The following is a 20943-nucleotide window of genomic DNA, read 5'->3' on the forward strand; positions in this document are numbered from 1 at the left end:
CAAGAAGCGTCATTACTATATATATTTATGTACTGGGTTATAATGTACCCGCACTCCCTATATAAACCTCTGTAACTTTATGGTCAGGCGTATCCTTAGGCCTATCTCAGTTCATATATCCTCCAAGTCGAGCACACCAAAGTCAAGCTACAGAACGTGGAGGCTTAGTACTGCAGAGCCGCCCCATTAGACCGAGCGCGCATTGCCTTCTCTGTCTTTTATAGCGACTAGAACCGCCATTAGTCTTGGCAACCGATGATTTCGAAAAGCGGCGACAGGTCATCGCCATTATCCCGCTGACGGGTTGGGCCACCAGCCTAACTGCGTACAACCGAGGGGGCCAAGGTCAAGCCTCCAGATGTGGTCCCATCATCCTTAGATGGGTTGCCGAAAGCAGTAGCGGAATACTTCACCTGGCTATCAGAGCTGATCTCACTATACATAGTACTCCGCTCCTTACCCAGTACAGAGCTCGTCAGATGAGTATAATAACTAGAGCAGCTGCGGGCGTGCCATGTGCTCACTACGTGACGATAAACTGGGACGCAGACGTGAGACATCATCATTATCGCTATCGTATTAAACATGCACAACGGCCACGAGCATGGAGGCGACGATGCCTATCAAGGAGCTGAACATGATGGGTACGATGTAGACGGCATGAACCACGGAGGTGATGATCTCAACGCCACGCGGGAGACGATCAGGATAAAGATCCACGAGCACATTGACAAGTACGAGGAGCACGTGAACAACTCTTGTAAGTCGGCACTTGAGAAGTGTTGGAGATAATTACTGTTCTCTGCCTTGTGCTGTGCGACTGACTGACCGATCTGCTTTCCCTGATGATTAGCGTCCGAGGAAGAAAGGCAGAACAATCTGCGCCGAATCCTCAAGACGATCAAGCGGCTCGCGAGGGAACTTCAACAGATGGATCCCGAAGATGAAAGCGCCAAGGCCTACTACAAAATGCTCAAGCACGCACATCGGGGGAAGTACGAGTGCGACCCTGATGATGAGGACGACCACGGGGCCATCGAGTACAAGCATGATTTGATGTGGGACACCGAGGACGAATCTGATATGGATTCGGACTCGGACTCGGATTCGGAGGCAGGAGAGAATGGTCAGGAGGAAGGCTGGGACGGTTGTCAGGAAGATGGTTGGGGCAATGGCGACGCCAATGGCGAAGACGGACACTGGGATCATGATGACGGCCACGACGAGGGCGGTCATTGGGGACACGATGACGGCCATGATAACGACCATCACAACGGCTATGACGAGGAGGGACACGGGGGCTGTGGCGATGGCCATGACGACGGCCACAGTAACGGCCACGCCGAGGGCGGTCACTGGGGCCATGACGAAGGCCATGATGTCGACGGACACTGGGTTAATGGTTCCAATGAGAGTGACGGTTGCCACGGTCATGGGGAACATCACCAGCACCAGCATCACGGCAACGAAGACGACGATGATTACGACCAGCCACAGTACTCACCTCGCGCACATCAGCATTACTAGTGGCCTCGTGTATCAAGCTGAAGAGCAGAAAGCACGTAGGATATGATTCAGGCGGAGTACATAATATCACTTGGTTTTCTTCCACGATGGACTGTCTGCAGATCAGCGAGAAATGAATCTTCGCTTCGAACAGTGTCATTGGCGAAGATCGGCCGACTTCGACGACGTCGTCTAGCACAAACAATCAGAGAGGCGGAAAGACGAGGACCGGTGGCCTCATAGATTATGTCTTTGAACATGACCTGGCCGAGTCTGAACGCCGGACCATCGTTTCGGTGCTGAGCTTATTACCCGGGATTTCCCTGCGGGTGCCCCGGTAGGCTTCTCATCAAGGATAATGGCACACCCTTTGCCCATACTCGGTGAAGATTTCCAAGAACGGTGTCTCAGTCAATAGGTCGACTACTCTTGGCATTCCTGGTTTCCGTCGCCTAGGTAGCTCCGTATCATGAACTGCCTGCCTCTCCGCGTTCGTAACAAGTATTCAAGCTAAGAGGTCCAATAATCCAGCATACAGTGCTCACCCTCAGTCTTTTTTAGGTAATCCGAAGGGGCTGTGGACCTCTCCTTGCCCTAAGATAGTGGTGGATCTGGCGTTCCCACCAACTGCGCCACAGCGTCGATGGCTCCTCAATACCATCCTGTGCTGCCAGTGGAGATGAATAACCTCTCTGTACGAGCGAGACGAGGTGCTCTCACCCGTCCTTTCCCACCAGAAAACACAATATCATCCTCGCTACTACATGTCCCTTCTCTCTCTCTGCGTCGCTGCGATGTGTGATACTGTCGTTTCTGAAGGCTGAAGCTGCCTCCGTGATCGGGCTGGTGTCCTCCATGGCCTCGGTGGTCGAACTGAGTAGGAAGGTTGTGTCCCGCGCGAAAGAGTACAGCACACACGCTATGGTTTTCCCAAGGACTTTTAATTCGCTCGCCGGCCGATTCTCTTCTCACACAGGCGTTGCAACGCGTGAGCATCCATCCTCAGGTCCGGGCTGCTTATATCACAAGCGATGTGGCGCAAGAGCTCAACGGATTGGTAAACAGCGTCGTCGAAGTCTGTGACCACGTCCCGTGACCAAGAACTGATCGACCGGCGAGCTCTCCCTGGATGTTCAGTCTGGGTCGCAATCTTGAGGGTAATGCGATAATGGAGAGCATTCAAGCACGATAACAGCTTGCAAACGTTTGCGTGCTCACTAGGGGTTATCACCTATGTAGTCAAAGCGTTGTTCTGGAACAAATGAGTGCACTCTAGCATTTTTCCTTTCATCGTTGATAGATTTACCACTTGATCTCTTCATGATAGATGTACCGCTTGATCTCTTCACTGCTGCTCAGCCTTGCAGAGACTATTGCCACATGGTTAGACACAGGCGGGCGGGAGAATAGAGAACAACTTAGTAAGCAGCATCATCCCGCGGCAGCAGCGACAGCGCGGCATCTGGTGGCATCATTGTGATGGTTACACAATAGCAGATTAGCAAAGACCGTGCCAGAACCACATTGTCGCTGGGCACGTTACAACTACATGACATCTATCTAATAGAGCGGCCGTTATGAATTCCAGCTCACCAGATTCGGCCGCCGTCGTCATACCCTCTCGTAGCGCAGGCGTGGAAACATTTGCACTGGGATCGCCACACGAAGATTCTCGACCGCGGGCCTCACTGCCACCACCTCTCCGCCGATCCTCTCCCAGACTGTTTCGAGAAGTCTTCAATGCCATGCCTGATACTGCCTCCCGCAGACAAGCAACGCTTCCGTACCCCGTGTCGGGTCCCCAAGACCCCCTCCAGAGCGTCAGCCGAGCCCTGCAAAGCGTCAATCAAGCACTTCAAGACGCCCAACAGGCATTCCACCAACCCAGACGACCACGAAGTGAGAGCGAAGGACGAAGCCTGAGAACGGAAGGGGAGACAGCTGAGCAACTCGTGGATCTAACAACGACGAGCAGTCCCAGCGCAGGGTCGGCAGAGAGTCACTACATCTCGTATACCACTCATCCTCACGATTCCTCTCAAGCTCATCGCACCCGGCGATTCAACGCCCTCAACGAGCCTATCTACCCTAATCCCACTCAAGCCTCCTCTCCGCGTCGCAGCCATACTTTCGACCACGAACTCCCTCATCCGCGTGCCAACGTCAGATTCTGGCCTCCCTACCGATTCGGCAGCGTGCGACTGCCGCGTATACGACCCTTGGGTGAAGGGCAATTGCCGTCCGCTGTGGAGGAGGAGGCCGTAAATCGACAGCGAGAGAACCACTCAAATTGGGAACGTACACAGGCCCGGAACATGGAGCGTCAGCGGATTCAGGAACAAAGTCAAGATCAGGATTCTTCACAGCACTCGAGTCAGTCCACCATGTCCCCCCCATCGTCCTCCCACACCAGACCGACCACGCAATCTTCTCGACAACGTGCTTCTACGCCACAGCTCGAGAATGATCCACTGGTCGATGAAGTCGACCTCACCGCCGTGGATGACCGTGCAAGCCTCTCCGCTGCCCTTTCCAAACAGCGGGAGGATGCCATTTTAGCGCAGAATCCGGGCACAGACGCAGGTCGCACCCCACTTACAGCGTACAAGTGTCCGGTGTGTATGGACACGCCGACAGATGCTACTTCTACCGTATGCGGGCATGTGTTCTGCCACCGGTGTATAGTCGATACCCTCAACTGGTCTATCGACCAACGCAGGGAAGATGCACCAGCGAGCCGCAAAGTCAAAGGCGTATGTCCCGTATGTCGGAAACCGCTGGATCTAAAAGACACGCCTGGTACGGGAAGGAGCCTGGTTCCACTCGAACTGAGGCTGTTGGTGAAGAAGAGGAAGCGAGACGGAGACGCCGACACTGGCAAGGCAAAGGTGACATCCGTGGTCAAGGCCGAGAGGTCAAGTGATGATGAAGAGATGCGCAGCGGCAAGGGGAAGGCTGGAAAGGCACGGAAACGAGAACGCGAGTCTACCGAGGATGCGATATGGAGGGTGTTTACAAATGATAACGACAACACCTAGGCCGCGCAGGCTCTGTTCGGAGGGCGCCCATCTCTGCTGTCCTTCAGCATCATCTCGACGGCCTGGCTCGTGCGGGAAGTGAAGTAGCAGTACGACGTGATTTGAGGGAAACAGTCACGATGTCACAGCGTCTTCGATATTTTAGGTTCGCTATGTTTCTGACATTGATACCCTTGAAAATCAGCTCGATCGAACAATCACCACACAATGAAGATGGAGACAGGCAAGAAGACCGTCGACCTTTAGATCTTGGGTTTAACGACTTTTCATTGGGTTTTAGTCATGCGCGCCGACCCTCCCATACTCGTAGTACGTAGCTCGTGGAAACCAACTTGGAGACGCAGCTGAAGAAAAGCGCTGGCCTACATCGTGAGCGTCCAAACGGCTACGAGGAGTGATTCCTGAACGTGCCATAATTAGAGCCCTGAACGTAGGGGGTCGTCACCACCAATTGCAGGCTGGATAGTGCCTAAGCTGGTTAACAAGCTACATACGGGGTACTCGGTACGAGCTACATCCCATACGGAGTACACTAAGGTACTGTGACTATTAGGCATGGGGAAATGCTTCGCCTAAGAGCTTAGGCACGCCAAAGGATGCGCTTCGCAGAATAGGCATCGCCATTGGCCTCGGGCGGGCCTCCCTTTGCCCCTTTGCTCCCTCATCCTCATATTGGCCCCTTTGCGTCATTGTAGGATTTCCTCAAACAAAAGCCAGACACAAGTCATTCCTTTGAGCGGCTGCAACATCATGTACTGCATGTGACTGCCCCTGCGCCTTTTCCCCTACCATGGGGAGCCTCTTTTTTCTTTGCTGATGCCGCCCTTTTGTACTCGAAGCTTGCTCGATCCCGCGGCACTGCTCAGCTGTCGGTCCATCCCTCCGCCACAATGACACACGGCTCCCATGTCCTCTCCTCCTCGAAGCGCGCCTCGGTCGACTCGGAAGACACGTCTCAAAGCCCTCTCGCGCGTCATTCCCGAGAGCATGGGCATAGACCTCACTTGCACGATCTGGAAGCGCAGAATCATGTGGCAGAAACCTTTCATCCCCATGTAAGAATTCAGGACAACCCCGAGCACCATCAACATGCCGCGGACGAGGGCACGCAACCTCACTCGCCCCGGATCCTGCATCGCACGGACACCGCCATGTCTAAGGGCTCGATAAAGTCCCTGCGGCGGAGGGGCCGAGCAGATACCGCCAATGTCATTTACGGCTCGGCCGAGATGGGCAGGTCAAGTGGCTGGGCGCCAGGCCAGGAGCCTGGTATTGACACGAGTGACCCGGCTCCTCCATACAGTCAGGGCAACGCGGTTGGCGGAGATCCAGCACACCTCGAGAAGCTCAATCAGCGGTGTGAGATCACAGTGGTGGACTTCAGCAATGAGGCGGTCTCAACGACGGACCTCGACAATGATAATATCGAGGAATTTCTTAAGGATGGGCCCCCAGCATGGAGCGACGTCCGATGGATCAACGTGAATGGATTGTCGTGGGACGTGATTCGGGTACTAGGGAACCACAAGCGGCTTCACCGGCTTGCCATTGAGGATTTGATTCACACCAAGAACAGGACGAAGGTGGATTGGTACAGTGACCATACCTACATGGTTTTGCCCCTGCAGAAGCTCATCAATCTGGAAGAGAATGAATCGGACTCCGACTCTGACGACGAGGACAAGGACGACTCGAAGTCTGACATTGCCGAGTCTGAATACCGCACCAGAATTATCACCGAACACCAGAGGAGGAAACGCGAAAACAAGCGAAGAAAAGGAGCGATTCTCTCACTCATCGAGGACCTGCGCAAGCCCATGAAGAAGAAAAAGACACGGCGGTCTGGCTCCGCCGACGTCGTGGAGGGCCTACAGCCTTCCAACAGCTTTAAGAACACCAAAGTGGGAACCCCGTGGGCACCCAGGAACATCCGTACCATGCAACGCTATCATGCCGGGCCCAACCAGGATCGCATCGACTACATGGAGCGGCACGCCGTTCTCAGTCCAAAGGGCATCGGTGTCTCGATGGAACAGGTATCGATTTTCCTCTGCGCTGACAACACCGTCATCTCCTTTTTCGAGTATTCCGCCCACGATGTTCAAACACCCATCATCCGCCGCCTCCAGTCACCCGGGACCATCCTGCGCCAATGTTCCGACGCCAGTATGCTCTGCCAAGCTATCCTCGATGCGATAATCGATCTTGCGATCCCTGTGACGACGGCCTATCAAGATGCGATAGGGGACTTGGAATTGGACGTGCTCACAGATCCCGACATCCATCAATCGAACGTCCTTTACATCCTCACCTCCGAGATTGCCATTCTACGAAACGCAATCGCCCCGGTCGTCCAGTTCATCGGCGCCCTGAAAGATCACAAAACAGATGCTCAGCCTGCACCCGTACCCCATTCGCGCATCGCTAGTCCTGCAGCGCTCGACCAGCACGATCCACTCAGCAAAGCCACGAGCCATGAGTTGAAGAATTCGAATCTTCGGAAACAGTTTTCATCGCCACCTCTGTTGAGTGGGGTACAGATTTCTCCTCTGACGATAACTTACCTCGGCGACGTAGAAGATCACGCGTTGCTGATTCAAGACTCTTACGATCAAATGCGGCGTAATGCCGACAACCTCGTCGACTTGATTTTCAACACGGTCTCGGCGTACCAGAACGAATCCATGAAACAACTCACCATCGTGACCTGTTTCTTCTTGCCCCTGACTTTCTTGACCGGTTATTTCGGTCAGAACTTCGAGCGCTTTAATGGCGTGCAGCAGCACAGCGACGCCTTTTTCTGGGTTATCGCTGTGCCAGTATCAGTGGTGGTGTTCTTGTTACTGATGAGGGATGTTATGACGAGATGGGTGGTAAGGTGGGCGAACAAGGCACTTATCAAGAGGGGAAGGAGGAGACGGTTGCAGTCTGATGTGAAATGAGGCCCTTGCATATCCAAGCAACAATGGTGGGCAGCAGCAATCATCGCAGGTGGCTCCATGCCTGGATGCAGACCTGGACTTGGCCAGATCTGTAGCGTGTGCTGAGCATTTACCTGTAGGAGGTCCAGGTACAGTCGATCGAGCGAGGAGTTGCGGAGGTTGAACCCAAGATGAATCCAATTTATATCATCTCCATCTGACGTTGGATTTTCCCACTACGACGCTCGGAGCGCTCTGCTTAAGCGGTTGCAGGGCACACAATACGCAAAGATACCTAGGTAGTCTTCACCCGTAATTTGGAACAAAGACGCACGATCATGGGTATCAAGCTGAGGGTCTGTCCCATGCCGTCTCGGACCAATCCACTAATTTGTCCTGTGACATTGGGGCTGCCCATGTCTCATATATTCCGTCCTTCTTCAGTGGAAGCATTTCCCAATCCAAAACATCTAACCCGGCTCTCTTTCCCGAATCAGCTTTCCGCTACGGCAGAAGATCGGCTCAATTTCCAGATTCGGAATCCACCTCCGGCAGAACATCGGCCATCATTCTGCACGAGGTTTGCAAGGCTGGACTACTAACATACCGGGTACCTGCTCCATAGAGACACCACCAGACACCGAAATTGACACCTCAATGGGAAAGGCCACGTCTGTACACTACAGTACCATCATGGCGACAATATGATACCTCAAAGGAACACTTGACCCCTCCCCCTTTGCCCCTATTCCGCTCCTATATCGACGCATCCCACTCATATCCAATCCAAACTCGACGCCGCCATGACCACCGCCAAAGGCATCACCGTCTTTTCCGGCGGCAGCGCGGCCAACGCGCTCGTCGAAGTCTTCGAGGCCGTGCGCGTCACCAAGTCCTGCCCGCTCAACTACATCATCCCCATCTCGGACAACGGCGGGTCGTCGTCGGAACTGATCCGCGTCTTCGGCGGGCCGGGCATCGGCGACGTACGCTCGCGCCTCGTGCGCCTGATCCCCACGCACCCGCCGTCGACCGAACGGTCGGCCATCTCCAACCTGTTCAACCACCGGCTGTCGAGCACCAGCGCCGCCGACGCCGCCGCCAGCTGGCAGGCCATCGTGTGGGGCACGAGTCCGCTGTGGCGCGACATCCCCGCGGCCAAGAAGGAACTCATCCGCGCCTTCCTCAACGCGCTGAACCTCGAGGTCGTCAAGAGGGCGCGGCCCCCGGCGTCGACGTTCGACTTCACGTCCGGCAGCGTCGGCAATTTGTTCCTCACGGGCGCGCGGCTCTTCTGCGGCAGCTTCGAGTCCGCCATTTACTTGCTGAGCAGTATCTGCGCGATTCCGGATGCCGAGGTGCGCGTGATCCCGAGCATCAATTCCAACTTCTCCCACCATATCGCGGCGGGGCTGGCGAACGGGGACGTCATTGTTGGGCAGAACAATATCTCCCATCCCGAGGCGAGGACGAAGCTGGAGATGCCCGTTGTGGGAGTGGGAGTGGGAGTGGGGGACCCTCTGTCACTCTCGCCTTCCGCCTCGCCCTCTCCCTCGACCTCGCTTGGTTCAAGTGCGATAGCTGACCCTGGTGCTGAGTTCCGCGACGAGATCGAGGACGCGCATATCCCCGGCACGCTTCCTACACTACGCCAGCGGAACATCAAGTTTAGCAAGGACCACGACGAGGACCTGCCCGCCAGGATTGAGCGTATCTGGTATATCAACCCTTATGGACAGGAAATGCTCCCGCCCGCGAACCCGAGGGTGCTCTCGGCGATTAAGGAGTCTCAGGCTATCATCTACTCCATCGGCTCACTTTACACGTCTATTATCCCGTCCGTCGTCCTCAAGGGCGTGGGCGACGCGCTGCGCTCCACACCCGCACGCCACAAGATCCTGATCCTCAACGGGTCTCTGGACCGGGAAACGGGTCCGAGTTCCGATCCCTTCTCGGCATTCGACTTTGTCGAGGCCATTGCGCGGGCTGGCGAACATTCGTCAGGCCGACCGTGGAGACCGAAGCTTCATGCCTCGCGGTCCGAGGATACGCTGAGGTCTTCGGCCCCGCCAACTCCTGCAGCGACTCGACACGGCGGATTCCTGTTCCCTGCTGCTGCGACGAACGGGCACATACCTACTCACACCCACACCCGCGACCCAGGCCGGGACGACGTCTATCGGAAGTATGTGACACATGTGATCCACCTGACTGGGGAGGGCACGCCGCAGGTGGATCGAAGCCATCTCGCCTCGCTGGGCATTGACTGCTTGAAGCTGTATGGCCGAAAGAGCTCCAAGGGGGTCATGTTGTACGACTCACAGGCACTGATCGGAGCCATTGAGGCGATTTTGGGTAAGAAGGGCGACGCAATGACGCTGAGCAAGAGTCGAAGAAACACCGTCGACTCGAACGGCTTTCCACAGGTGCAGGAGGCAAAAGTGAATGCTCTGACATCGCCCTGAATGGTGGGACAACCGGATTAGAGCTTGCCACGCCTGTGCCGCAACCACGCCACGAATGGCAACTTCCACTCGACGCGTCGCAGGTCAGGGCGGAAAATGTCAAAGTCGACCTTCTGCAGCCGGTCCAGCCACAATTGTGCGCTGACGGCCGGGCCCATTACGATGCCAAACCCCTTGTCGATGTCTTCCTTCCTTTTCTCCGCCGAGGTGCGCTCGCCAATGTCATACTTGCTGTACCCGTGACCTTCATCGTACATGTGCTCGAATTCGTGGCCCGGATCGCGGTATTGTTGGAGATTCTTGAGCAGTTCGCGGGCGGTTATGAGATGGTCAGACGCGCGAGTGGCGACTGTGAACACGGCATCGCGGACACCGACGGCGTTCGCGCCATTCCGAAATATGTCTTCTTCTTGCACGCCGCACTGGGACATGACGTCCAGGGGGAGGGTAACCACGCCTTGTCGCTCGCGCGTCCCGCCGCCCATTTGAGGTGGATTGACCGAGTGGGTATTGGGTGGAGGGGGAAATGCAAGTAACGGGACGCCGCGAAGAACGGCAGCGATGCCTGCGGCTTTCCCGACGTGGGATGCCAGATGGTCCACCTCCACCGACTTCAAGGGTAGTGCCGAGAGCGTCAGGTAAAGGAGCGTGGAGTACGTTGACTCGGCGTAAGATTCGAGCTCGGATAGATTGGTGAACCCCGGATGTGTCAATTTGCGGTCTCGGGCTGTAATGATGCGTTGGAACCAGGTCTTGTTGAGTTTGTGGCCTTGCTTGAGGTATGACGCGATCAGGATGGCAACGGGCTCCGACGGGGGAGTGAGCTTAAAGCTCTTGTCGATGGTGTCTCTCCAGAATTGCATCCTCAACGCCCCGATTTGAGGCATGGACACGACATCGGGGATTCTCGCCAGCTCGATGTTGAAGGCCCGGATGGCGAAGTACGCCGGCAGCATGTGCGGCGGGATGAAGTGAGCGAGCGTGTATGATGGCGAGTCATAGTTTCTGGAGCTGCAGTGAGAACCACGTTCGCGGGGCGAGGGAATAGATGAACCCACCGAACAAGACCGGAACAATAGCCCTGTGCTTTCTTCACATCTGGTGAACCCCTGTCAAGTGAAAGCCCTGCTGGTCGCGTCGATGTGAAGGTGCGAACCCGGGTATTCGATACTCTCTGGGCTTCTTTGGGCCATCTCGATATCAGCCGTCTGCCACATCCTCCCACTGCCGACATATCGGAGGCGATGTCCTGCTCTCTGCTCCGAAAGACCCCTAAGCTTGACAATCCTTCATTTCGACATGGCGCAGGACAAACAATGAGGCCTCTTCTACAGATTTCATTGGACTGAGCTGCAACCTGACCTTCAACATGGGTCCTTTGATTGCTCAAGGAGCGATGCAGGAAGAGAATTAATTTGCTTTGTATGACGTTGACTCGCCTCGCCCACCGTCACGTGCAAGCGCGTTTAATGCACGCGTCGTTGCCGCTTTCACTCCATCTTCAATTTGTGTTCATTGCGCAGGCCACAATTGCTTGGGATCCATGGACGTGGGCGTGCGGCCCAGAAAAAAAAGACGTTTCTTCGTCGACGACCCAGAAGATGTGGCCGAACAACCGCAACCGCAAACCTCGTCTTCGGTGAATGTCTCGAGTCGACCAAATTCCGCCACCTCTTCCACTGGCGCTGAGCCAAAGTCCAGCCAAACCGACCACGCCGACCTTGAGATCCCTGGTAACAGTGCGGCGGCGTCTACGTTTGACTCTGACACATTCCGCGCCTTTGTCGGAGAGGATGTTCCTCAGGATGTGGTGGACAAGGTGCAGTCCGCCGCCAATGGTAATATTGAGCGGGCGATCAATATGTACTTTGACGGGTCATGGAAGAATATCACCACACCTGCGCCGGACATATCGCTTCCTTCAAGAGGAGTAGACTCGTGGCTGAGCTCCTCTGCTGCTGCTGCTGCTGCTCCAGCCAACACCCCTTCAGTGCCCAAGCAACGAAAGAAGAGCCAGGGCGCGGCTCTGCCGCAGATGATACGACTAGACTCGATGCCGCAAGAGCGATACGTGGGATCATTTGGTGTAGGCGCATGGATGACAAAGAGCGGTACCGACTTGTTGGGCCACGGAGAGGCAGTACGGATAGAACGGTCCAAAATCACCCCAAAGACAAAGATTGGGCGAGGCGGGAAGCTGGTACCTGTCGTGGGCAGAAACCAGAAGGCGGACGTCATAACGCGCTTTACGAACGCCAAAGGCGAGGAACTAGGACGCCTACCTGAAGAGACGGCTTCCTGGGTGTCGCCATTGCTGGATCAGAAGATATGCCGTTTTGAAGGAACGTGCGTCTATGCGCCGGATCGTGTCCGGGTCAACGACACAATCTACCTCCAACTCCATGCGTATATGCTCAAGACTGCTTTCGAAGCCAACGCCTTTGTCAAACCCAAGGACGACAACAGAGCCACCGGTTTCTTTCTGGAGAAGGAGAGTACAGAGGAGAAGGATCTTCGATTACGCCAAGTCGCGCTCGTCAAATTGTTCGAGGAAGTGAACCTAAGTCCAACAACCACGAACGAAACAGTGGCGAAGCACAAGAAGCAAGGATTGTTGAAAGCTGCCGAAATGGCGGAGCAATACGACAAGGACAAAGAAGCCAAGGGCAAATCTGGCACTTCGACACCAGGCCCTGAAGAGGAGGAAGGAGAAGAACTGGAGGAGGATCAACTTGACACGTTGTACCGCAAGGCACAGTCGTTCGACTTCAACACTCCGGAAGCTGAGCCCGCCGCAACCTTCCAACTTGACTTGCGAAAGTACCAGAAACAGGCGTTGCATTGGATGCTCGCTAAAGAGCGGGACGAGAAGTCTGACAAACAATTGTCAATGCATCCTCTATGGGAAGAGTACACCTGGCCCGCCAAAGATGCGGGCGACAGGCCAGTGCCAGTTGTGGAAGGCCAGGACAAGTTCTACGTGAACCTCTATTCTGGAGAAATTAGTCTAGACTTCCCGGTTCAAGAACAGAATTGCTTGGGAGGGATCCTGGCAGACGAGATGGGACTCGGCAAGACAATCGAGATTTACAGCCTGATCCATTCGAACCGGTCCCAGGTTGATCTGGAGGCCATGAACAAGACACTGACCTCGGTCAACAACCTGCCTCGCCTGCCACAGTCGTCGGTTTCTGTGGAGCCAGCGCCATGCACAACACTGGTATTGGCACCGATGTCATTGTTGGCGCAATGGGAAAGTGAGGCGGTCAAGTCATCGAAGCCAGGCACGTTGAGGACCATGGTTTATTACGGCAGCGAGAAGTCTGTCAATCTGCAGATCTTGTGCTCTGCTTCGAATGCTGGTTCTGCCCCAAATGTCATCATCACGAGTTATGGCACCGTTTTATCAGAGTTCAACCAAGTGTCGGCCGCTGGTGGCGACAGAGCGTCTCATGGCGGCCTGTTCTCGGTGGACTTCCACCGAGTCATTCTCGACGAAGCGCACACAATCAAGAACAGGCAGGCAAAGACATCCAAGGCTTGCTATGAGCTCCGAGCGAGGCACAGATGGGTCCTGACCGGGACGCCGATTGTCAATCGTCTGGAGGATCTTTTCAGCCTGGTACGGTTCCTCAAAGTCGAGCCATGGAGTAACTTTTCTTTCTGGAAAACGTTCATCACAGTGCCGTTTGAGTCGAAAGAGATTGCAAGAGCGCTTAACGTCGTGCAGACGGTACTAGAACCACTGGTGCTCCGGAGAACCAAAGACATGAAGACGCCTGAAGGTGAAGCTCTCGTGCCGCTGCCTGCCAAATCAATCACTGTCGAAGAAGTCGAGTTGTCAAAGACAGAGCGCGAAGTGTACGATCTGATCTTCACCCGGGCGAAACGGGCTTTCAACGAGTCGGTCGCAGCTGGCACCCTCCTGAAGTCCTACACCACAATCTTTGCTCAGATTCTTCGCTTGCGGCAGTCCTGTTGCCATCCTGTATTGACTCGCAACAAGGACATCGTGGCAGACGAAGAAGATGCAGCCGTCGCCGCGGCCGCGGACGAGAACGGCTTTGCCGACGACATGGATCTTCAAGACCTCATTGCCCGGTTCACCAAAGACACTGATCTTGCCGACAAAGAGAACCCGGCATCGAAAGACCCGATCAACACATTCACCACCAATGCTCTGCGGCAAATTCAGGATGAATCAAGCGCCGAGTGTCCGCTCTGCTTTGAAGAACCCATGAACGACCCTGCCGTCACCACTTGCTGGCACAGTGCATGCAAAGACTGCTTGGAAAAGTACATTGCACACCAGTTGGATAAAGGAGAGAACCCTCGTTGTTTCTCGTGCAGAGAGGAGATCAACCCCCGAGACGTCTTCGAGGTTGTCAAGCACAATACTCGATCGGCATCGTTTGATGAAGACCAAGACATGTATGGGGCGGATGATGGCAATGTTCAACCCACCAAGATCTCGCTACGGCGGATCCATCCTTACTCACCTTCTGCGTCGACTTCGGCCAAGATAGCCGCATTGCTAAGCCACTTGTCCGCGTTGCCTAGGGGAACGAAAGCGGTGGTTTTCTCCCAGTTCACGTCTTTCCTCGACCTGATCGCTCCTCAGCTCAGCAAACATGGCTTCGCGTACCTGCGTTTCGACGGCACGATGTCGCAGAAAGTTCGAGCGCAAGTGATTCGCGCCTTTAACGCCGAGAACGCGTCAGACCCGAAGGCGCCGCGCATCTTGCTCCTTTCCCTGCGGGCCGGCGGTGTCGGGCTCAATCTCACGGCCGCGAGTCGCTGTTACATGATGGATCCATGGTGGAGTTTCGCTGTGGAAGCACAGGCGATCGACCGCGTGCATCGGATGGGTCAGACGCAGAAGGTCGAGGTGGTGAGATTCGTGACGAAGGAGAGCATCGAAGGCAGGATGTTGAGGGTGCAAGAAAGGAAGATGGCCGTGGCGGGAAGTTTGGGCGTTGGCCACTCCGGGGCGAGTGAAAGCGAGGAGGAGAGGAGGAAGAAAAGGATCGAGGAGTTGGAAATGTTGCTGGGTTAGAGAGTGGTATGGCCCGTGGATGCAGTGATATGAGAATCGGAGGGGAAGAGCAACAGGGGCGTTGGGTCCCTTCTCAAGGAGATCTCACACGAAGGGATGCATTCACGATGCGAGGACGTGGACTTGTGCATGTCGTGGAATTAGTCATAACAGCCGCGGACGAGGAGATCGAGAAGCGCACGCGGCGTGACCAATACAGTACGGAGGACGGAGGACGGAGTCGCGCAGTAGGATATGTTGACGACACGCACAATAGCACTTTTGTCAGAGCAACTATGATTACAGGTAGACACGTACAGTAGCCTGGTCCTCTATGAGTATAATGTAATGTCATGCGAGAGCGGCTCTGATAACGGCTCAACACTGTTGTAGCTTCGCATTGTGTTGCCGGGTAATTTGGATCCCGATTGCCTCGTGGTGGTGGGTGTGATCCGAGTAATTCCGTAGGGAGTCACGGAGTACGGCGCAGATGGTGCGCAATTGTACACAGTAGGTGGCACGGCACCACGAGTGATAAAGGTAGGCATCTGAGGCATCCCAAGGAATGTCCGAGGTAATTAATTAAATGGTGTCGAAAGCGAAGTATGGCCATCAGGACATGTTTTGCAGTGAGTACCTACAGTAGGTGGGCGGGTAGGTGGGTGTGCCATGGACGGTGCTTTCGGACTTGTACTAGTATGGCAATGGCAATGGCAATGGCAATGGCAGTGGCACCGTGCGACTGTGACCACGAGCCACTGTGTATTCAGGACTCCGTCCTCACATCCGGAAGCGAAGGGCTTTAGAAGGCCCCAGCCCGGCGCTGCTACGAGCAACTACGCAATTGACGCAGGTACGAGTACAGACACCCAACAGTGAGTGAGTGAATGACAAAGTGACGAAGTGACGAAGTGAAGAAGCAGAACACGACGAAGACAATACGAGAGATGCCACCTACCGTGGTAGATGCAGGCTGATCGATAACTACTAGTACCTATAGGTTAGTTGACGCGGCGCACTGTTCCGGTGGGAGTTTGAGGAGTTTGCAATGGGGGATGAGCCGACTGGTAGGTGACTGGTGAGTCCGTCATTCCCTTACCTGCCTTGAGCGGGCCTGATTGGGTTTGGGATGGTGCCTCAAATTCCGCGGGACGAGAGGCGGCCGCGGCGGCCGTGCGGGTGTAACTGTAGTCGTGCTGTAGCTGCGGAGGAACCGACGGTATACTCGTACTGCGGCGGGAGCGGCGGAATTGGGTTGATTGAGTGCTTGAGTGAATGAGCCTGTGAGCCACTGACTGCTCGACTCTTTGTCAATTATTTGCCCATGCATTATTGGTCTGTTGCCGTGCCGTGCCATGTGGGTGCGACGCCTAGTAAGGCCTCATCCGCCGGCGATGGAGTTAACTTGGGACAAAGAGGGTGATCTGCTAATCTCATACTTGTCGTGAGCGGTGCTAACACCCGCTTCTGAGACCGCATTCTGCTCATTACATACTCGACAGGACGAAGCACTGCTCGAACGTAATTGTATATAAGGTGGGAGGGAGACACGAGCACGGGTTTTGACATTGACTGCGTCCAAACAGTTACAACATACAACATACAACATACAACATACAACAGTACTCGTACTATTATCGGTGACGCCTGCTTCTGCTCCCTTCATCGATACAGAAAATGTCCACCAAGCCTCTCGTCCTGCTCACGGGGCCGAACGGCTATGTTGGCGCCCATGTCCTCCACACTCTCCTTTCGCACAACTACCGCGTGCGAGGGACTCTGCGCTCCCTCTCAAAGGCCACCTACCTGAGCAAGCAGTACCCCGAAGCCAGTGCTTCCAAGGACCTGACTTTCGTGGAAGTCCCCGACATTCAAGCCCCCGGGGCGCTTGACAAGGCCGTCGACGGGGTGGATTTCATCTGCCACGTCGCGAGCCCGTACTTTACCGTCTCGGCCGACCCGATCAACGAACTCGTGAACCCAGCCGTGAATGGCACGCGCAACGTCGTCTCGTCCGCCTTGAAGAATAAATCCCTGAAGAAACTGACCATCTTGTCCTCCTTCGCCAGCGTGGTCAATCTCTCCAAGAGTCCTCGTCCGGGGTATACTTACACATCCGAAGACTGGGACCCCTTGACGCTTGACGAGGCCAAGCAGGACGGAATCAAGGGATACCACGCGTCCAAGACATTTGCCGAGCGCGCGGCGTGGGACATGTGGCGAGACGCAAAGTCCAAGGGCGAGATCTCATGGGATCTGATCACCTTCTGCCCGCCCATGATCTACGGCCCGCCGATTCAGGAACTCGACGTTTCCAAGGGCGTGGACGGGTTGAACACCAGCATCAAGCGGCTTGTGGTATCCATACAGGGCAAGGATCCGAACTTTGCCCCCAAGGTCGCCACGCCGGGGTTGCCTGCTTGGGTGGACGTGCGGGACGTCGCCGAGGCTCATTTAAAGGCGTTATCGCTGGACAACGGAATCAACGAACGGTTTTTGCTCTGTGGTGGGGTTGATTATTTCGAGGATGGCCTCGCTGGCCTGAGAGCGAAGGGCGAGAAGGGCTTGGGAGACGAGGGCGCCAAGGTGGACAGAACCCAGCACTTCAGTCTGGATAGGAGTAAGGCGGAGCAGGTGTTGGGGTTGAAATTCACCAACTTCCAGAAGACGGTGGAGGATACGTGGGAGCAGTTGAAGAAACTAGGTTATTTCTGATTTCACTGGCTGGTCACCACTGCTGGGGGAATATGCTTGGTATCAAGGCGGGTGGACCAGTGTTGAAGCCACATTGGGCTATTTGTTACGCAGTAATGATTGCCGATATCTGCACATTTACTTACACGTGTACTCGTACTTGGGACTGGAGCAGGTGGTACGTTTGCCTGGTGAAATCTCGTGTCTGGACAATGGTCGACGACACTGGTTGCACAGCAGATTTTCCTAATGAGGATTGACATGCTCGCTGGAGGCCGGGTATGCACGGTTTGTAAGATAGAGTGGGTCTCCCAGATTGGGTGTGTGTGCTCCTGGAAATCGCGATTGGGGGAGCATCGTGGCTTCTGGGTCTCAGAGGTGACATGTTCGACGGCGAGGAGCGGGTGAATGTCAGAAGTGCAGAGCGACGGTGAGTGCGTGGGAAAATAATGGGAGAGAAGCTCGCGCGACAAGCTCGTGCGAGGCGAAGAAGCGTCGTCCCGGCCAATCAACGATCGAGCGATAGCGGATCCCTGTCGGCCAATCGATGGACCGCGACTGGGCAACCACCAACCAATCAAAACCGTCGAGCATTCTGCGACGAGGGATGTATCTCCCGGAAAACTTCGCTTCTCACTCTTGCATCCATTGCGTCGTCATACACTCATCACGTCGAGTTCACCTGTCGCCCGATTGGCGGCTCGAAGCTGTCCACTGGACCTGCCGGCATGAGGCTTGTTGCACCTCGAAGCCGCGAACAGACCTGGTGAAACTGCGCGGAAGCCACTGATGAAGTAAGTCCTCGAGTGCTTCGGTGCAAATGAGAGCAAGCAGGGGCTTGAAGTGGGCAGAGCTTCATCGTTCTCCGTCCCCTCCGGCCACTGAGCTCGCGGTCCCTAGTAACAGCTCTTTTCCATAAGTTTGGCCGGATGCGCCTCTTCCTCGTCCTTCAGTCTTATCCACTGAACCTTCTCCCTCCTTTCGGCACTCCTCTTTCCTCACTCAGCAGTACATGATCTCGTCGGCCGCGACAACGTTGAGGTAAAGCAGGACCTTGTCTGTGGTAATATTGAAGCACTACAAGATTAGCCAACATGCACACCGACGTGCGCATGAGAGAGCTGAGAAGCCACCACCAGGTTGTACTTCGTCATCGCCGAGTGCTCAGAGGAGAGATCAGCTGACAATGGTTGCTGTTGCAGCCGCAAGACGAATGGAAGCTCGAGCAGGGCCTCGCTGCGGCAGAGCTGCCCATCCGGGATCAGACGCTGCCCGAAGGACAGTTCGTCGAAGATGTCCCGCCTGACCCGGAATTGGAAAAGGAGCTCGCAGAGGCGAAAGAATTCGTGGAGAAGGACGAGATCGACCGGGATGTGGTGTTTGCTGAGGAGCGCCCAGGGTGGCGAGGGTGGGTGACAGTCTGCCACTCATTCAGCTTACAGCTTAATACTAAGACTCCCAACAGGTACATCGAGTGGGAGCAGTACCCGGAGAAGAAGGCCATTGCCCACAAGATCATGATGGGCCAAGCATTTCCGCCTCCGCCAGAATTCCAGCTCGGAGCAATCCCGGACACCAACCCGGTGCTCGAGGGTGTTCGCTGGAAACTATGGCACAAGGCCATCGGAGGGCCCTTGACTTCTGTACCGGAGGAATCCTGGCTCCGCGTCATCCAGGAGAAGCATCCGGACATGCTTCATCTCTTGCAGTTCCCGTACAATGGCGAACCGCCCAAGAGGCTTGTTACCGCCAAGCCCATCACTCCGACATCCCTGCACTTCATTCGAAACCACGGCGGCATCCCCGACATCGATGCAGATGCATGGGAACTCACGCTCGACGGCCTGGTCAAACATCCCCGCAAATTCACACTCAAGGACCTGCAAAACGAGGAGCTGTTTCCCCGAATGGAGAAGCTCGTGACCATCCAATGCAGCGGCACTCGCCGTGTCGAGCAGATTCAAATGTACGCGGGAGAGGGCGACGAGATGATCAATGCCCCCTGGGCCGAAGGAGCCATCGGCACGTCTCGCTACGTGGGAGTGTCGCTCAAAAAGGTCATCAAGCAGTGCGGCGGCATGGCCGAAGGCGGGAAGCACCTCGAATTCCACGGCGCAGACACGTACTTTAAGCAGAACGAGCTGATGAACTATCTCGTCAGCGTCCCCTGGTCCAAGGTCAAGGCCAACGAGGTGATGCTCGCATGGGAGATGAACGGCGAGCCGCTGCCCAAGATCCACGGCTACCCGGTCCGTCTCGTCGTCATGGGCTACATCGGCGCGAGGTCCGTGAAGTGGGTGTACCGGATCCGGGGCCTCGCGCAGCCGACCCGCGCCCCGGTCCAGAGCAAGGAGTACCTGTACTTCAACCAACAAGTGGGCAAGCACAACCAACTGCCCGTGAACGGGATCCAGATCCAGGAGATGCCCGTGTCCAGCGCCATCATGTCGCCCTGGACGAAACAGGTCGTGGTGCACGACGGCAAGATCCAATGCCAGGGCTGGGCCTACTCCGGGGGCGGCCGCTGGCCCGAACGCGTCGAACTGTCCGCCGACGGCGGCTTCTCCTGGTACGAGGTGCCGCCGGAGAAGCTGTCGGCCAAGCACAAGTTCGCGTGGCGCACGTGGGAGTACGAACTGCCCTGCGACGTGGAAGGGTGGATCGAGATCGTCGTGCGCTGCTGGGACAACTCGCTCAACACGCAGCCGCTCGACGTGCGCAACTCGTGGAACTGGGGCCTCCACGTCACGTCGAGCTGCCACCGCGTCAAGATCTACAGCGTCAACAAGACGCGCGAGCGCACCCGCCAGCGCATCGCCGACTTTGCCACGCGCGGCGAATCCCTCGTCCCCATCACCAGGCCCACCGAGTTCCCTACCATGGCGCCGGAGGAGTATGATCGATACTGGGCCACGCACGAGCCCAGAGACGTGGATGACTAGCATGTAGCGCTGCGTGGCGTACCATACTGTATCAAGGGGTAGTTTTTCAGGTAAACTCTGACCGATATCTCCGTGAATATAAAGTCCTTGATGCAATGGCGAAGCCCCAGATGAAGACTCCGGACTTGGGAATGTCGCTGATTGGGGGAATAAATGATTGTAGGATGCAAGCTGTTGAATCAAGGAACCTGCTCACCTATCACTTTTCCCTTTTTTGTGTTTTGACGCCGGGTTAAACAGCCCGTGAGGTTATCTGTATGCATCGTCTTCCAGCTCAATGCGTGCATCCACCCACTCGCTGAATCTACTGAAGCTGTATATAGACAATACTACGACAACATA

General features: G+C 55.5%; 8 protein-coding genes across 8 annotated transcripts; 7 read left to right on the plus strand and 1 right to left on the minus strand.

Moving 5' to 3' along the window:
- Positions 1-585: 585 nt before the first annotated feature.
- On the plus strand, positions 586-1527 carry G647_07807 (uncharacterized protein; the record flags this gene model as incomplete). Its single annotated transcript, XM_008732119.1, has 2 exons — positions 586-760; positions 854-1527. The coding sequence occupies 2 exons, from the start codon at positions 586-588 to the stop codon at positions 1525-1527; spliced, it is 849 nt and encodes a 282-aa protein (XP_008730341.1).
- A 1556-nt stretch (positions 1528-3083) lies between these two features.
- G647_07808 (uncharacterized protein) lies at positions 3084-4544 on the plus strand (the record flags this gene model as incomplete). Its single annotated transcript, XM_008732120.1, has 1 exon — positions 3084-4544. One exon carries the CDS (start codon positions 3084-3086, stop codon positions 4542-4544), a length of 1461 nt encoding a protein of 486 aa, XP_008730342.1.
- Positions 4545-5434: 890 nt separating this feature from the next.
- On the plus strand, positions 5435-7486 carry G647_07809 (uncharacterized protein; the record flags this gene model as incomplete). The annotated part of the gene is made up of 1 exon (XM_008732121.1): positions 5435-7486. One exon carries the CDS (start codon positions 5435-5437, stop codon positions 7484-7486), a length of 2052 nt encoding a protein of 683 aa, XP_008730343.1.
- Positions 7487-8268: 782 nt separating this feature from the next.
- Positions 8269-9930, plus strand: G647_07810 (uncharacterized protein; the record flags this gene model as incomplete). The annotated part of the gene is made up of 1 exon (XM_008732122.1): positions 8269-9930. One exon carries the CDS (start codon positions 8269-8271, stop codon positions 9928-9930), a length of 1662 nt encoding a protein of 553 aa, XP_008730344.1.
- A 17-nt stretch (positions 9931-9947) lies between these two features.
- G647_07811 (uncharacterized protein) lies at positions 9948-10886 on the minus strand (the record flags this gene model as incomplete). The annotated part of the gene is made up of 1 exon (XM_008732123.1): positions 9948-10886. One exon carries the CDS (start codon positions 10884-10886, stop codon positions 9948-9950), a length of 939 nt encoding a protein of 312 aa, XP_008730345.1.
- Positions 10887-11473: 587 nt separating this feature from the next.
- Positions 11474-14986, plus strand: G647_07812 (uncharacterized protein; the record flags this gene model as incomplete). The annotated part of the gene is made up of 1 exon (XM_008732124.1): positions 11474-14986. The coding sequence occupies one exon, from the start codon at positions 11474-11476 to the stop codon at positions 14984-14986; it is 3513 nt and encodes a 1170-aa protein (XP_008730346.1).
- A 1656-nt stretch (positions 14987-16642) lies between these two features.
- On the plus strand, positions 16643-17680 carry G647_07813 (uncharacterized protein; the record flags this gene model as incomplete). The annotated part of the gene is made up of 1 exon (XM_008732125.1): positions 16643-17680. The coding sequence occupies one exon, from the start codon at positions 16643-16645 to the stop codon at positions 17678-17680; it is 1038 nt and encodes a 345-aa protein (XP_008730347.1).
- Positions 17681-18753: 1073 nt separating this feature from the next.
- G647_07814 (uncharacterized protein) lies at positions 18754-20601 on the plus strand (the record flags this gene model as incomplete). The annotated part of the gene is made up of 3 exons (XM_008732126.1): positions 18754-18801; positions 18862-19067; positions 19125-20601. The coding sequence occupies 3 exons, from the start codon at positions 18754-18756 to the stop codon at positions 20599-20601; spliced, it is 1731 nt and encodes a 576-aa protein (XP_008730348.1).
- Positions 20602-20943: the final 342 nt, after the last annotated feature.

This window comes from Cladophialophora carrionii, assembly GCF_000365165.1.
Source record: "Cladophialophora carrionii CBS 160.54 unplaced genomic scaffold supercont1.6, whole genome shotgun sequence".
Taxonomy (NCBI): domain Eukaryota; kingdom Fungi; phylum Ascomycota; class Eurotiomycetes; order Chaetothyriales; family Herpotrichiellaceae; genus Cladophialophora; species Cladophialophora carrionii.